The sequence below is a fragment of the Camarhynchus parvulus genome, chromosome 2, assembly GCF_901933205.1.
Source record: "Camarhynchus parvulus chromosome 2, STF_HiC, whole genome shotgun sequence".
Lineage (NCBI taxonomy): Eukaryota > Metazoa > Chordata > Aves > Passeriformes > Thraupidae > Camarhynchus > Camarhynchus parvulus.
Window position 1 is genome coordinate 52,175,977 of NC_044572.1, and position 16,130 is coordinate 52,192,106.

The 16,130-nt window shown below is 35.5% G+C and overlaps 1 protein-coding gene across 2 annotated transcripts in view; it reads left to right on the forward strand.

Annotated features, from left to right (window-relative positions):
- POU6F2 (POU class 6 homeobox 2) overlaps positions 1-16,130 on the forward strand; it is a 308,976-nt gene that overhangs the window by 51,957 nt on the left and 240,889 nt on the right. Inside the window, exons 1-2 of one of the 2 annotated variants that reach the window (XM_030971870.1) lie at positions 5,529-5,540; positions 8,679-8,850. In XM_030971870.1, coding sequence (XP_030827730.1) covers positions 8,685-8,850 — 166 coding nt within the window. In that variant the 5' untranslated portion in view covers positions 5,529-5,540; positions 8,679-8,684. Of the gene's footprint in view, positions 1-5,528; positions 5,541-8,678; positions 8,851-16,130 lie in introns of those variants that run through there. The other variant, XM_030971869.1, reaches the window with a different exon arrangement.

Below are 16,130 nucleotides of genomic sequence, written 5' to 3' on the forward strand. Positions count from 1 at the left end.
CTGATTGTCAAAAATTCAAGTTAATTGTTTCTTTGTTTTACATCATGAAAATCCTGACATGTTATGTAAATTTAAATTTCTGTTTAATTAAGAGGAGAGCTTCTTTCAATCACTCTGATTCCCTTCTATGCAGCCTGGACAAGTTTCTCTCTCATACCCGATCAACATTCAAAACCTATTGTAAGTTTGGTTTTGGTGTGAATCTGGATGTGCTGATTTTTAAAAGAAAGCAATTTTAGCTGAATTTTGGCTTTGATTTTTTTCACTCAAAGTAATTTCTAGCATGTGCATGGTTGACAAACCCTGAAAAATTACACAAACTGCATATAACACCATATCTAAATTTCTGGTTAGGCCAACCTATTATCATTTGACTGCTTTTGGTAGAAATCCTAGTAAGAAATTTTACACCTTGGAAAGACTAACTCAAGTATGCTATGGAGTATTTTATTGTGTTTCTTAATTTCAAAGAGGTTATGGCCTCTTCTTCTTATGGAGAGCAGAAGGATTATGATGACGAGAGCATACTGTAGGTTCTAGAAGGATCTTTTAACACATGTAGCACTATCATCTGGTAAGAGAGGCCATGTTTTTAAGGGTTATTCAAAATAGAAACTAAGCAAATATTAAACAAGAAAAAAGACAAGTTATAAAACTGGCAGGCTTATGAAAGAACACTTGTAATTTGGTATACAGGTTCATGTCTTCTCATGTGGCCAGTGTGGAAACTAAAACACCACCACATGAAATAATTTTCAGGGTGAACAAGAAGGTTGGGGTTTTTTTATAGCAGGGATCAGTTAGACACGTAATGTATTACATTAGGGTAGAATGGCATTTTTCCCATAAGTGTAATGAATGAACACCTTTATAGAATTTTTGTTTTGCCTTTTTTTTTAATGGGAGACAATGCTTTCCTCTTCATACTAAATTTTTTCCAAGCCTTCTGGTAAGTTGGCCCCACAGTATAAAAATTTTAGTTATTTCTTTCAGGCTTGAAATTTTCTGGATGTTTTCTTATGCTCAACATGGCTCCTTCAGAATTGAATTGACAGAGCATTGGGAATCATCCATTACTCACATGAAGAAAGAGCCAAAGTCTTGCTCCTGATAGGACCATCTTCTAATTTGAGATTTAATTGTTCTCCTACAGCATCTCATTCTTTCAGGAAACCAGATGAAAGAAGAGTAGAAAATCTCTTGGTTTGATGATTTTAAAGGTCCTTTCCAACCTAAATGATTCTATGAAATGAGTGGGAAAAATCTATTGAAGGCTTATCCCACCATGTTGTTCCCAGTCAAAATTGCCTGTTTTGCCTTTGCCCTATCCTGATCTCTAGGGCCTGATTGTCTGCTTTCAAAAAAATGGGTCAGGTTTTGTGTAACTCCAAGAATCTTTAACTAGAAGAAGGCTGATTTCTCTCACCACTCTCAGGACTTGTTATTTCTACTAGTGACTGTGTGTTATTGTCTATCATGTGTTTTGAGGAGTGTGGTAGCTTCCCAGAATAGTTGCTTTTCTTGTCTCTTGACCTGTGTATGCATACAAACTTTTCCTACATGTCCACAGATAGACAAGCTCCTTTCCAGTAAGGCAGTATGTAATTTAAATGTGGAATCATTATAATTAGACCAAGGCCAAAATTAAAACTCTTGTTATCTAATTAATAGAGGAAAGTTTTTAATAGCTTCACACTGGTACAAAATTATAAACAAGAGTTCTTGTAACAAGAAGGGCACTATGATCCTTAAATCAGACTAATAATTGTATCAGAAACATTAAGGTCCACTTTTAAGACTTTAAAGCAACATTTAGAGTAAAGCTTCTGTGCTGTGTGTACTCTGGCACTAGTGATCCCCAAGTGTCATGTATGTCAGGAAAAACACAAGGTACGGATTCATTAGTGCACATTTCTTTGCCAGCAGGATCAAGGAATGGCTTTTCTGGACCAGAGGTGCAGATGTCTCCTACAATGAATTATTGTTCCTTACTTTTTCTATGGTGAAACCAACATTCTTTGCTTTTCTTTCCTTTTTTGGAGATTGCAGCATGATTGCTGGGTTACATTTAGAGCAATAAACCAAACTGATTGTAAAATAAATGTTCATCTAGCTATTTACTATGAGGCAGCTTCTGTGTGCCTATTCTCTGCAGCCTCTAGCTAGCCTGATTAGCAAATTGAAATTCTCTTGTGAACCTTTCATCTTGATCTTAATAGGTGTAAGAATATGTTCAATAGTATCATTAGGAAAAATAGTGAAATAGGGGAAAAAAAGTTTAGTGAGGGATTTTTTTTGGTTTGATTTGAAAACACATTGTAGTACCTCAATCTCAAGGCACAGCAATTCAAGGGACATTGCCACATAAAATTTAATTTAAAAAAGAAATAAAAATAATTCTATTTTAAGATTCATGAAGCTACAATTAAAAGCTTCGTAAGTTTCTGTAAATCTTGTTTTTTCAGTCAGATCTGTGTTATTCTAGTTAGCAGGAACAATTTCAATTTCCTAAGAACTTAAAATTAAGTAAATAAATGAAGGAGACAGTCTTAAAATTTCTGCTTGAGAAGAATATTTCTGTGAAAGAAAGCACCATGGGCAGTGATAGTTTTTCTGACTTTCCAAATTAAATTTTTATAGTTCGGTTTTATCAATAAAATGTGTATAACTAAGTACTGATTTGTTAATTACTTATGTTATGAACAGTGAAAATGAATATCACTGGAAAAACAAAATGTCCAAAGCCACACAAGTATTGAGAAAAGGGAGAAAAGAAGAACTTTCTTTTTCTGCTACAGAGAATTTAATGAGGGGAATAAATATAATTCTAGCTAAAAAAAAACCCCAGAGACTGTTTTGGGGGACAATATTCATATTGAGTGAGATGAGCTGATGACATATCAGTTTTTTTGCTGTAAGAGAAAGGAGAGGTAACACAGAAGATTTTAGTAAGCTGAATATGAATTGCTGAATATGAATTTTAGTAAGCTGAATGAATATAGGTAAGAAACATACATACGTAAGTAGAGGTTCAAGATCAAAGTAGCGATGAGAGATCAATGATCATGTATCAGCTTGTTTGTTTTGCTTATAAACATCCATCTAAAGGTGATGGTAGAGGTGGCTGTGAAGAAAATTAGTTTTTTCCCTGAAACTTTTCCAGGGAAATAAGAGCCAGCAGGTAGAAATGGTCAGAGGCTAGCAGGGGACAAAAGGTTGATTCAAAGTAGTCTGCATAAACCATTCTGTGGCTAGATTGGGATGGAAATACCAGCACATTAGTGACCACAGATAAAACAATGTTAGAAGAAGAAAGAATCAAAGAAGGTTGTCTGTAAGAGACCTTTATTAATGGAAAAAAGATTAATACCTCTAGAAGCAATAAAATGAAGGAAGAAAACTTTTTCATAAGAAGACTGAGGGAGAAAGGAATCCTAAATTTCACTGGCATTTACCAAAAAAAGAAGAAATCCAATCCTTTTCCAGTAGAATCTTGTTAATGTATTCCTCACACAAAAACTAAGCTAAGGTACATCTTAGAACAGCTTTATCCAAGTTTGTAATGGTGCTCTATCTTGATTAAAAAATTTTAAAAGCTACAATTTGAATAAAGTTTTAGAGCAATCATTAGAATAATAAGTAATTACAAAGTGTAAGTTTCATGTTAGTAGAATTTTTGTGTTTGCTCTCAAACAGATTCATTGTGTATGTCCCAAACTGAAGTCTGTGCAATATCATGATTGAGGGTGGGGGTTTGGGCAGGATTTATTTAATGTTTTGAAGAAAAGCAGAAAATTGATTTCTAATACTTCTACGGTAGGGCGGAAAAAAGTCTGTGCAAATTAACTTCAAACTAAGGGCGAAATAAAAAGCAAAACAGAGGATCTTTTTCTCTGAACTAGAATTTAGAAAGTAATTACATTCAGAGCAACAATGTTTATAGTGCAGTAAGTACAAAATTTAGACCACTGGCTAAATCAGTACATGAAGCCTTTATGAAGCTCTATTATCACCCAAGTCCTACATTAAGGAAGAAAGTAATTCATTTTTAGACTTCTGCCTAGGGCATGTTTGACACAAACCCTATACAGTTTCTTTTAAAAGCTGTCTTTGATTATTAAATAGTTTTGCTTAGAAACTGCACCTTTACCCTTAAAGTGCAAAGGCAAAGCTTTTAACACAGTGATAAAATGTTGTCCTGTACTTCGTACAGTCCTTTAGATAAGAAAAAAAAGTAAAGGTTTTAGCTTTTAGAAGAGGGTATGTTACCAGAACTGTAATTTTCATTTGCAAATTCACAGGATTTTTACTATTAAATTAAGCCCAACAGCCAGTTTAAACCATCAGGGAGTGGTAGAGCTGAAAAGTGGTATAGCAGATACTGTAACTAAATTACAGCAGGTATAAGCCACCCCTTAAGGGAGAAACACAGCAGGGAGGACCACTTGCAGCACAAAGCTGTCAGGGAGATCTCATAGGAAACTGGCAAGTCTGGAAGTACTACTGCTGGTTGGACAAGAAATAGATGACAAGTTATATGACTATCTGCAAGAGATGTGTGTATAATTTGTTGCTACATGTGTGGTGTATACAGTTATCTTTTGAATAAGAGGATTGTGATTCCATAGTTCTCTCAAAACTTGAACCCTGAAATTCTGAAGTATTATGTGCCTTTGCCTCTTACTTAAAGCATATAAACCCTTTTGACAAAGTTCATCTTGCTGGTTTTAAGCATTCTTAGACTTTTCAGTTTTGCATATGAAACTCTGAAACTTTTGTGCGGCTCTCAGTGAACAGAAGAGCCTGTGTTACAGTGCAAAGTGTAATCTGACCTATAGCACCTTCCAAGAAGCAAATGCTGAGTATCAAGCCCACAGACATCCAGTGCAGAAGAACAGGTCCTGACAGTATTGACTACTAAAGATGCATACACAATTCCTTGCCTCAGTTCATCCTCTCCAGTGTTGTGGGTCCTCTCTGGGATGGACTTGTAGATGAGCAAAAGAGGAGAGGGCTTCTGGGCCTGCAGCTGTCATAGCAACTACTCCAGATATTTTTTTAGGGAGGCCATTAGGAAATATTGGAAAAACCCCTTTGATCACCAAGGGATTTTGTGGACTAGGCCACTTGCTGTGCGCTAGAATTACAATTTATTATGTGTTTTGCAAAACCAGAAGTCTTTAATCATGCATAATTCGCTGCAGAACAGAATGTTTTTAAGCACAGAAAGCAATTGAAGGCCTGGACATAACCTGAAGTTTAAAAATGTCCAATTTCTAATATGTTTTTCAAGGAAACATACTTTTCCTTAAGTCATCTTTTAAATGATTTATTTAGTCTTCTTGTAGACTAGAAATTTGGAGAACTGTCTGCTTATAGAGAAAGTTGTCATTCATTTACCACCTGACAGAGAGAGTTACGCTGGGGGCTAACTACAGGTCCTTGTGCTGCCCAAGGGAGGGGGCAGCAGTTTCTGTTAATTCACTTTTTATAGTCCTTGCCTATGTGTTTGCAAAGCTGTTTTAAATTCACTGCTAAGAGTATGCCCAGCCATGTGAGTGACTATGATGTTTACTGCTGTGCAGGTCCCAGTGATACCTTGCAGCAATGAGTTCAACAGATTTTCCACCACCCAGTGTTTGGAAAAATATAATTTATTATTATTAGATTTATTACTTTTTCCCATTTCAGTGGAGACACCTTTTCTCCTCAGATGAGTTAGGGTGAATAGTTTCTGATCTACATTTTCTCTCTGCTGTTTATTTTCTTGTATCCTTTGATCACACTCGTTCTTAGTCACACTTTTCTGTAAGCACTTCCAGTCTTTTCGATCAGTTTATCATTTTTGCTGCACCTTTTCCTGATGTATATTTCTTAGATGGGCTAACCAGAAATGAACAAAGTACTCCAGATGAGGCTGAATTATTGATATACATAACAAATAAAATCCTGGCTCTGTTGAAGTTGCTGTGAATTCACTGTCATCGAAAGGCTGAGGTTTCTCCTAGCACTGTCACACTTCCCACATTATTCTTCCTCCCACTTTTCATACATTCAATTTCAGAATCTGGCAACTTAGACTTAATCTAGAGTCCTACAGATTCCGTTAAATCCATTAAATTGCTGTTAGTCCTCAGATCAGGAGTTTTTCTCTGTGGACATGATTAGTTCCCTCCCCAGACTTTGATGAAAAAGGTCAAATTTTGTCCTGATCCACATTTTTAATGAATCTTAGTAACTAATCTTGATGTTGGTTTTGAGTAGCTGAAACTGAGAGAAGCAGCACAGACTGAAACAATGCTGTTTGTGTTCACAATGACCTTTAGATGCAAAACCCGCTAAAATACATTATTAAGTATATGAAAGCAAACAAATTTTTTGCCTCAGTAAATGACTGTCCATAGTGCACTATGAGTATGAGGCAAAACAACTCTGAGTTTTTTACAGTGTCTGCAAAAGAAATCTGTTGGGTTTTGTTTCCTCTCCAGAAACATCTAAGAAATGTTCAGGTTGTTGCTGCCTAATAAATACAGTAAATGAAATGTTAATAAATTGCCAGCAATTTAGCCTGACAATAACATGGATTGACCAAATTGATTAAATTGATTATGTTTCATGTATTTACAATATGTAGACACAAGCCTAATTTATTTTCTGAAGAGTTCAAGGTAGGTATCACTGGTATAAAAAAAGGCAAAAACAAAACAATGGAGTAATGTTTGTGGTTGCTATCTGCAATAATCTAATGCTGACAGAGAGCAGTATTTTATTTAGTAATTAACAGTGTAAAGGGAAGAGAAGCTGTCATGTTGGTTCTTAAGCTGGGGAATGTGATGAAAGATGATATCTGCGATCTCATCCTTTCCACTTGTTTAGGATTGTCAGAATGAGAAATGTCAGCATTATGAAAGCTCAGGTCTGCTCTTGATATGATAAAACCCTTCAAAAGCCAGTCTTTCTTTCCCTCTCCCCCTCCTTTCTCCCTCTCCTGCTTGCACTTGCTTTTTTTATTTATCCTGTTTTGTTAGATGGCAGAAATATAATTCTTTTCTTTCTTCCTATTATAAGCCTCCATTTTTGTTTTATTATATGTTTCACAACCCCTAATGCCCCACTGAAAATTACCTTGTTAAATGACAGTGTTTCAAAGCCATGAATCCTTTCCACCATTCCCTCAGAGGTTTGAAACAGTCAACAGACTGTAAAGAATAAATAATAAAAAAGTATTGATTATTTTGATGACTGTGAGATTCAATTAAGTATTAATTTTGCCCTCCAGTGGACCTATCAAGGTATTCAAAAGGGAGGATTCGGCTCAACTAAATGTGTGCTGAGTGCTTCAGCCTTAAATAGGGAGAAAATGTGTTTACCTACAGTATTTGAAGAGGAGTGCATTGATGCACAGAGTCCAATATTTAAGTGCTGTGCAAATTGAGCCCTGGTGACAGTGACATTGTTTTCGGCAGCATGAGTATTGACTAAAGAAGAGCATTTGATGACAGCTTAAACTATTTGTATTGATTAACATTTTCATAGATTATCATGTGTCATATCAAATTCACTTTTCAGACATGAATACATTAAAAAACCCACAGGCGAACATCGACCAATGTGAGGATGGGACAGAGGGAACATGCTAGCCAACCTACTTGCTCGCTGGTCACCTGTTCTCTGCATAAGAACCATTTAGGCATGAACTTTGCAATAAATAGCTGTTAGAGAGATCAACAAGGTCACTTGCTCTTTTTCTTTTTCTTAGTTTTTTTTTTTCTCTTGTTTCTGTGCTGTCATGATATTATGCTTATTATTTTGCAAACAGAATAACTGAGTGTGCTTGGAAATAATACCTGACCCCCAAATATCCTCAATGAGCAGAAGATAAAACAGATTCTGATCATCAAGAAAAAATTTAGATGTGTACATATGTGTAATGTTTTATGGGGCATATAATGGTGCAAACACAAGAATAATTGCAAACTGTATGTGTAAGTATCTTCCCTAATTTTATCTTCTAGAAAATGTTTTCTGTGGTTTTTATTTTGAAAAGAAACATCAGTGTTTGTGTCTTTATGGACTTTTGGAGCATAGTATCCCAATGACAGGAAGAGTTAGAAGAAAATTGTATCTCTTTTAAAAGTATGTAATGAAATGGCTATTTGATGCTGTGTATTTTCATAGAAATGCTGTAATGCTAGAAACTGTGCATTTGATTTTGTTAATGTTATACAGCTGAGGATGCCTCTTTAAATCACTATGGAGCACTCACAGGGGCTCCTCTTCTGTGGTATCGGAGCATATAGGAATTTCTTCTCTAACTATGCTAAGGACAGGGTGAGGTGTAAAAACATACACACAAAAAAAAAGCACATCCCACAATTAAAGCTGTGTTGGTTATGTTGCTTTCATAGAAGTTTTTCTCCAAAGCATCCTGAATCTCTCACATGCTAGTTGAGCTTTAATAGGGTGGGGAGTAATGGAAAACTCATTGGATCTGTAATAGCTCTTCACTTGACTGCAGCCAGCAATAACAGCAGGAGCAGCCAGAGATAAGAGAGAGAGAGAGAGAGTGTGTGTGTATGTGTGTGTGTGTGAGAGAGAGAGGGAGTGGAAGAGAGAGTATACGCACACCAAAGCTGCCACTTTTTTCCCCCCCTCACTCTTTTTTTCCCCCATCCTAGGATCCAATGATAGCTGGACAAGTCAGTAAGCCCTTGCTGTCACTGCGGAGTGAAATGAATGCAGAGTTGAGAGGTGAGGACAAGGCAGCTACTTCAGACAACGAGCTGAATGAGCCCTTGCTTGTGCCTGTGGAATCAAATGACAGCGAGGACACTCCCAGCAAGCTCTTCGGTAAGTCTGTCTAGGTATTTCATTTCACTGCTACCATGTTGTCCGGAAGAGCAATCTTCCCCTGTTCTTTTTTTTTTTTTTTTTTGTTCACTCAATTCTCTTGTAAGTAGGAAAGAGTAGCTTCGAGCATGCAGGCACCGAGTCCTCTGCTCCTTTTGCTACTGGTTACCAGAATGACAGCATCAGTCCTGAAAACTTTTGCTAACAATGGACATATTTAGTGCAAGTTGCAGATGTTTTATGACTATTTTGAACCATGGACTCTAACATAAAATTGTGTGTGCGTGTGTGTGTGTGTGTGTATCATTTTCTTGGAGTACTTTAACAATTATTGTGGTAGGTGCTGGTGTGTTGCACATGCTACCAGCTTTTTCCGAGGCTTGATTAAACTGAAAAGTTAAAATTTTTTAATGGTAAAAATAAATCTAGCTGAAGAGAACTGAAAGATTCTTGTAGAAAACACTTAATACTGGGTAAACAAAGCCTAGCAAGGGTATTGCACATGGAGCTAATGTTTTTGGAATTTAAATTAGAAATTAAATATTCCTCCTCAAGCCTGTGGAAAGAGAGATTACCTTTTGATTTTTTATTCATTTTAGAATAGTCTAAATTGTGCCAGATAAGTGTAACATTTCACAATCAAAACAAAAGCAGTGAGAGTGGCACTCCAACACAGACATCTGTCATTCAAACGGATGACACCCTGTAAGCCAACTCAAGCAACTCTGATCTCTAATCAGAAAAGGGAGCAGAGCTGTTGAGGCGCGTGCTTGAGTGATAGATGTTGATAGGTGTCTGAGCTGTAGCAGCACTGTATAGTACATTGTGACATTTGGGGTTTAGAAGGACTACACTCCTGAAGAAGTCCCCTTTAATTATTTCTATTTGTGACCTGAGAAAAGCCTTAATAAAATGGAGCACTTATTTTTTATTATTCTATCAGTGGAAGTCAAAGGGAAAAAGGTCTTGTTTAAAGGGAATGCAGCTCTAAGGGAGAGGGGGTGAGAGCCCATTTTCTAAGATTCAACTTTTGATTTCATAATCTGTAACTAAATCTGTAGCAGTGTTCAGATTTCAGTATTCTACCTACAATAAGAGCTGCAAGATTTTTAAAAACAAAAGAACACGTGCAATTGTATATTGTAATATTCTTTACACATTACTGAAACATGCTGCACAGAATGTTTTAATAAATAACTTCACTACAGATGCAGGAAAAATAATAATTAAGCACCCCTAAAATTTAATTTCTGGATTGCAGTAATGACTGTTACTGAATATCACATCTATTTTTAAGCACCCTCTTAGTAATCTTTGTTTCCATAGAAAACATAATTTCCATTAGCAGTCTGAATGTTCAAAAAGCATATAATAATTATTTTAGCCCATTTTATCCAAGAAAGAATTATAATGTCTAAAATTCAAAAGTCTATCTAGAGTAATATAAATCTTCAGCTGTGTTTATATGTTTTATTTGCTCAAATGTTTAGGCTCCCTCTATTAAATACAGCCAGGCATATAGAAAGCAAAAAAGAATTTTAATTTCAGGGTAGTGAAATGTCTGTTTGTTTTTCTATCAGGCAAGTATTCTAATAAAAGGCAGGATATTTTTTGAGCCCTTGTCATTTGGATGTTCTACAGCGGTAGTGAAATATACACAGACACTTTCATTAGAGTTGTCGTGTGTGATATAGAAATGATGTGTAACCATATCTTGCTCCTTTCTGGGCTGAAAATATAATTTATCTCACTAAAAGCACTAGTGAAAAAGCTAAAAATTAATATATTGTGCTTTTTCTATTGGTGAGTGTAAGATGTTTGCTAGTCTGATCCTTTGACTGCTAAAAAGATGTTCCCAAGTAAACAAAAGTAGGTGAAATAGTCCAGCTGCTTTGGTATGAACTTATGTACCATTTATTGAGGTTTTGTTAGAATTATGCCAGATGCTACAGATCTATTAGCAATAGTCCTTGTCAATTAATTTTAGTAACTTTTCTAACAAAAAAAAATGATAGTGGGGCAATTTTGACATATTTGAGGATCAAATTGAGACAATGTAAAATAAAGATGATTAGATGTTATATCGCAGTGCATTCCTTAAGATAGTTTTGCAGTAAACACTAAAAATTATCAAACGCTGTTTTGCTAAAGCTCTGATACATAAATATGGAACATCACCACCCTATAGTTTTTTCTTTGTTTAATGTTATGAATAGCATGTTAGGAATGCATACTTTGTACTTTGCAGTGTCTGAAGTTAAATTATTGTAAACATATTGACAGATGTTGGCATAGAGAATGATAACTTTCTCCTTCAACCTTCTTTCATGTAATCAGAGATAATAAATTTCTTTTTAAAATATAACAATTAATACATATTGTGTGAAAGTTTTCCCCAAATCTCTTTAGCAGGTGAGGGAGGACATTTTAGAAAGTCAAGAGGAGACAGGTCCCTAGAGAACAAAGTTTTTCTACACTGCTGCTTTTCATTTTTTTTAAGGATTTGTGAAAATCATGTACTGGTTTAGTTGGAATGAATGACCAGCATTTGTTGATGTTAGCAATATTTCATGAGTCTTATTTTCATATAGATGAACAGAGTTGAACGATGAGATGCGAAGATCTTTCTTTTCTTTTACCAGACACATTCTGCTTAGCTTCTTTTGATGGATGGATTTATTTCTGCAAAGGCCTGCCTTTCTCACCTTTACCTTTTCCTAAAATTTACCTGCTTATTCTCAAATTTCCTTGTTCTGGTATTTCACTGCATGCCACAGAAACAGTGGGTATTTGTTACCAGTCAAAATGGTACCTTTTCAGTAACAGTCCCTGAGGCCAGTGAGGAAAGGGCAGGAGCACAACTAATTGTATTTATTTTTTAAGACAGGCACTAAACTTTTGTTTCTCTTATGGGTGCTTTGCTATCAGTAACAAAGTGGATGAATGCTGCCGCATTTTAAGTCTCAGAAATACCAGCATTAAGCGTAAGTTCCTAATGACTTGAAATAGCTTCCACCTGAAATTGGTGTACAGGTGTCTGGGAGGATGCACTTTGTCACTGTGTTGCAGCTGTTCCCTGTGGATAAGGACAGGAGTAGCTGTGATTAGAGGGGTTACTGTTGTTTGCTGGCTTGTTTTCTCCTGGCGGTGGTGATTTTTTTTTTCATTTTTAGATTTTGTTTCTCTTTGAAAGAAAATGCTGTCCCATAGTCCAGGAGTCTGTAATCCTCTACTTGTGCTTTTATACCAGCGGACTCTTTTGAATTTGCATACTTCATGCTAAAGACTTTTGATACTGAAACCAGAAAAAAGTAGAGAAAGTCATCAAAAATTAGGTGCGAAATGTTGGTAAAGGAATTTGTCCTGAAACTCATTACCTCAAAAATACAGTTTTTAAATGTGGGTTAGCACAGTTACACTGTTTTGGTTACAGAAATCCCAGTTTGAGGTGAAGTTGCCCTGTAAGAGATATTGTGGTGAGCTATTTATTTTAAAAATATTTGTGAAGTAATAGCTCCTATTTTAACCATAGAATCTAATTAAGTAACATAGAAACTGAGTATGGCTCTTGACTTTTCTGGCAGTGTCATTTTCAGATCAACTTGTCTTACTCTGCAATATCCTTCAAAATACTAGCCCAGGCCAAATGCCACCAGTCTTCCTAGAGAAAGCTTTTCTTAATGTTAAGTAGCGGTTTCATTTGAATAAACATATTGGTATTTGATCCTAACTTAACTAATCCTACTTGTCATTTTTTACTGTATTTTCAAACAATTCTAGGATAAATTATGAAGTATTGCTCTGAAAAAAAAATCTTAGCAGGAAAAAAAGCACCCATTATGTTTAGCTGTGTGATAAATTGTTGAGATTCAAAAGTTGGTATAGACATCAAGGGTATGTTGTATATAAAATTCTCAGTAGGGTAAAAAAATCCCAAGAATGAAGGGGCTGATCCAAGCATCAAAACCCCCTGTGGACTGAGGCTGACTTTCCTGGAGTTAGATCTAGTCCTTAATTAATGTTTAATTGAAGGCAATTTGTGACATAATTAGATGACGAAGGAAAAAAAGCTGGGAGTGCATGCACTTGCATATTAAGGTAATTTTACTGTATGATAAAAAGTTATTGAGATTCAGTCTGTAGTTCTATGAATCAAAAAATAAATAAAGCTGTAAATATATAGCGAGGCCAAAACCAAGCCTCTAATTTTGGAGCAGAAGTGTTTCCTATTTAATTATTGCAGGACAGAAAAAAAAATTTGACTGCTAATCTTTTTTTTTTTTTTTCTTTGCTGGCAAGGTTTTGTTCCAGTGAAATTAAATCTTAAGTTTCTTGTGCTGGATCTGATGACTGTAGTTTTCTTTGGTTCATTAGTGGGCTTCTGATCTTTTCATCATGCTGTGTATGCTTGAAATATGGAGGAGGGATATGGGAGTTAAATGAATCTGCACGCATTTAAATAAACAAGTTTTTATTTTCAAACCTCTGCATTGGCTTTTGTATTTTATTTTCCTTTCCCACATTGTTACCTGTGTTTCAGAACTGTGTGCACCCTTCTATATAACCATATATGCATATGCTGCAGCAAAACAAGGTAGAAATTGTTTCTGGCTGATTATGTTTTGCTAGTAGATCCCTTGTACTAGTCTTTAAAGAAACATATGTTATATATATATATATTTGTTTTTTTAATTGGAGTTGCCTTGATTAGAATTTATGGGACTGGAATAATTTCAGTTACAAAGGATAAAGGACTAAATTGTCTTTTACCTCTTGAGACAGTGGTCTCTGCCGGTCAGAGCAGAGGTCATTGCCAGGTTGCTGTGAGGAAGCTGACATTATCATCCTTAACAGTATATCTAGCCTGTGGGGGCCTTCAGACTGTGAGCTTTCCTTTCATCAGTCTATTTAAGGATGATTCTCAGTGGTTTGGTTATATCCTCAAATTTTAAAGGCCTATAAGATGTCTGCCCATCAGGAACACTTTGCTAAGGTTTGGTAATTTCAGTGGAAGAAGGCAATGTGTATTTGTTGCTCTTGATGCATTTTAAAGTGCTAGTGAATATTTCTGTTCTGATAGGAAGGTTCTTCCTATCTTCCTTCCTTCTTTTAGAGGCTGCAGACATAACACCTGAAATATGTTTGGACTGCATGTAAAGATTCTCGTCTCTTCACTTAATTTTATTCCTTAATTTCCACATTGTGGGTGCTTTGTTCTAAGACACTATCAGTTATCCATACCATAGAACTGATCCTGTTAGTGCTTGAATGTGTGATACTTTCCTTAAAGCAAATAATCTGTGGATTAGGAGCCCTATTTAATTAAAAAGACTGTGTCAATGAGAAACATTAATGGGTGGTATGTTTACAGGACTGAGTCATCATACAGTCTTGTAAATTCATTTTGTAAAATTTATTGATGTCTTGCTTAAATAATAAGTTTTTAAAGAACCCAGAGATCTGGCTATGTGATTGATTGTTATTTCTGAAGGATATATTTTACATGAGAATTTTAAAATAAGTATTTGCAAACAGGGACTTGAATTACTCTGAATAATGTTGTTGTCTGATTTCTTGGCAGAATTCTTACTCTGTCAGTAGGACATGTACTTGTGAATGGGGAGTAAATGCCCACTAAAACCAAAACAGATGTTTTGGCTATTTAAACACAAAGCATGATGGAATGGTAAAATAGAAAATCCATCCTCAGCTAAGCTTTCCTGCTGTGCTTAGGTATTGCAGGTAGCTCAGGCTGTGGTGGTACTGGTGCTAGCACATATGTTCCAGCTCTGAGGAGACCAGAGTTTTAGTCACTTAGCCTTTGATGAAAGCAATATTGGGCTGATGAAGGACGGGTATTGCAGCCCCACAAATAAATTGTCCTGCTTGTATGGAAATAAAGAGGAGTCTTGTATCTGTGCCTGAATTGTGACAAAGACAGACCATTTAAATAAAAAACAAAGAAAGAACTTATACTCAAATAAGTTTAAGTTAATAGTGTTTTTTTTAAAGTGTATGCTATGTGTTTTTAAATGAGTCTTGAAGTCTCATTTTTCTGTATTTATACATAGAACACCTAATATTAGAGAGGGAAGGAAAAACCAGTTAAATCCTAGTATGTAATTGGCATGACTGAATGACAAAAGGTTCATTTTTAATTAGTCTTTCTTCTCTCTGAAGTTATAAAAATAGCAACAAACTTGTTCAAAAGCAACATAAATGGCTGGCTGTTTCAAAGGGGATGTGTTGGCTACTAGACAATAAACAGGTAATTTGTGAAAGAACTGTTAGATTCTTTGATTGAGGTCCTTGTCAGTTTGTGTTTTGAGATTAATAATAGATCAGACACTTGCATATTTAAAGAGGAAGCAAATGTAAAAAGGAAGGATAATGGTATGTTTTGATTGGACTTAACATGATTAATCAAGTTCTCCATAGCAATGTGCAGGTGAGGCAGATGGCAGCAAAGTTAGATTTGCCCAAATGTACACATGGCTCCACTTAACACCTCTCTGGATTTCCTTATGCTAAACAAAGAGGTGGCAAGTGCTTATACCAAACTGGCACCCTGTCAGGGCAATCTGTATAAAGTTTCCTGCTGTCAGGTTAATAAATTTTTTAAAAATATCTAAAGCCAGAGGTGGCTGTAGGAAGCTCCTAGTAACAGTTGCCATTCTCCTGTGGATCATTTTTCTCTTTAATATCCTGTGTAGCACTTGGTTTTCCTTGTGTTGTCTTCCTAGGTTTTTTTTTCCTTGTCATTTGTAGGTTCTTCTTTGTTTTAATTCTTTTTCCTTGTGAAACTGTTTCTTCTGTTGGATCCACCATCTATGGTCCCTTTTTGGGGAGAGAGATGGTCAAAGGATGGGAGCATTAGCTTTTTGGATTTTTATACTTTGATTAAATCGCATATTCATTATATTAAGGTTTCTTCCACAAATGGTTTTGTTTTCTGACTTTTTACATGACTACCGCTAGTACTACCATTAGTACTTACAAAATAACATTATTTTGTGAGTTACAAAAAGATTTCTGACAAACTCAGAGGTAGCAGCTACATTTGAATGATAAAATGAGAAAATAATGCTAAACAGGGACAAAACCAGTACAAAATTAAATGTGTCATAATTTGCAGGTTTCAACAGGAATATTATTTTTTCATATAAATAGCTTGATATTTTTAAACCATAAAGTCTTGCTTTTGTCTTTTTCCACCATCTAAAAATCAAAATCAATATCAGTATGAAACAAAGAAAGATTTGTATTGTGACATGTCCTGC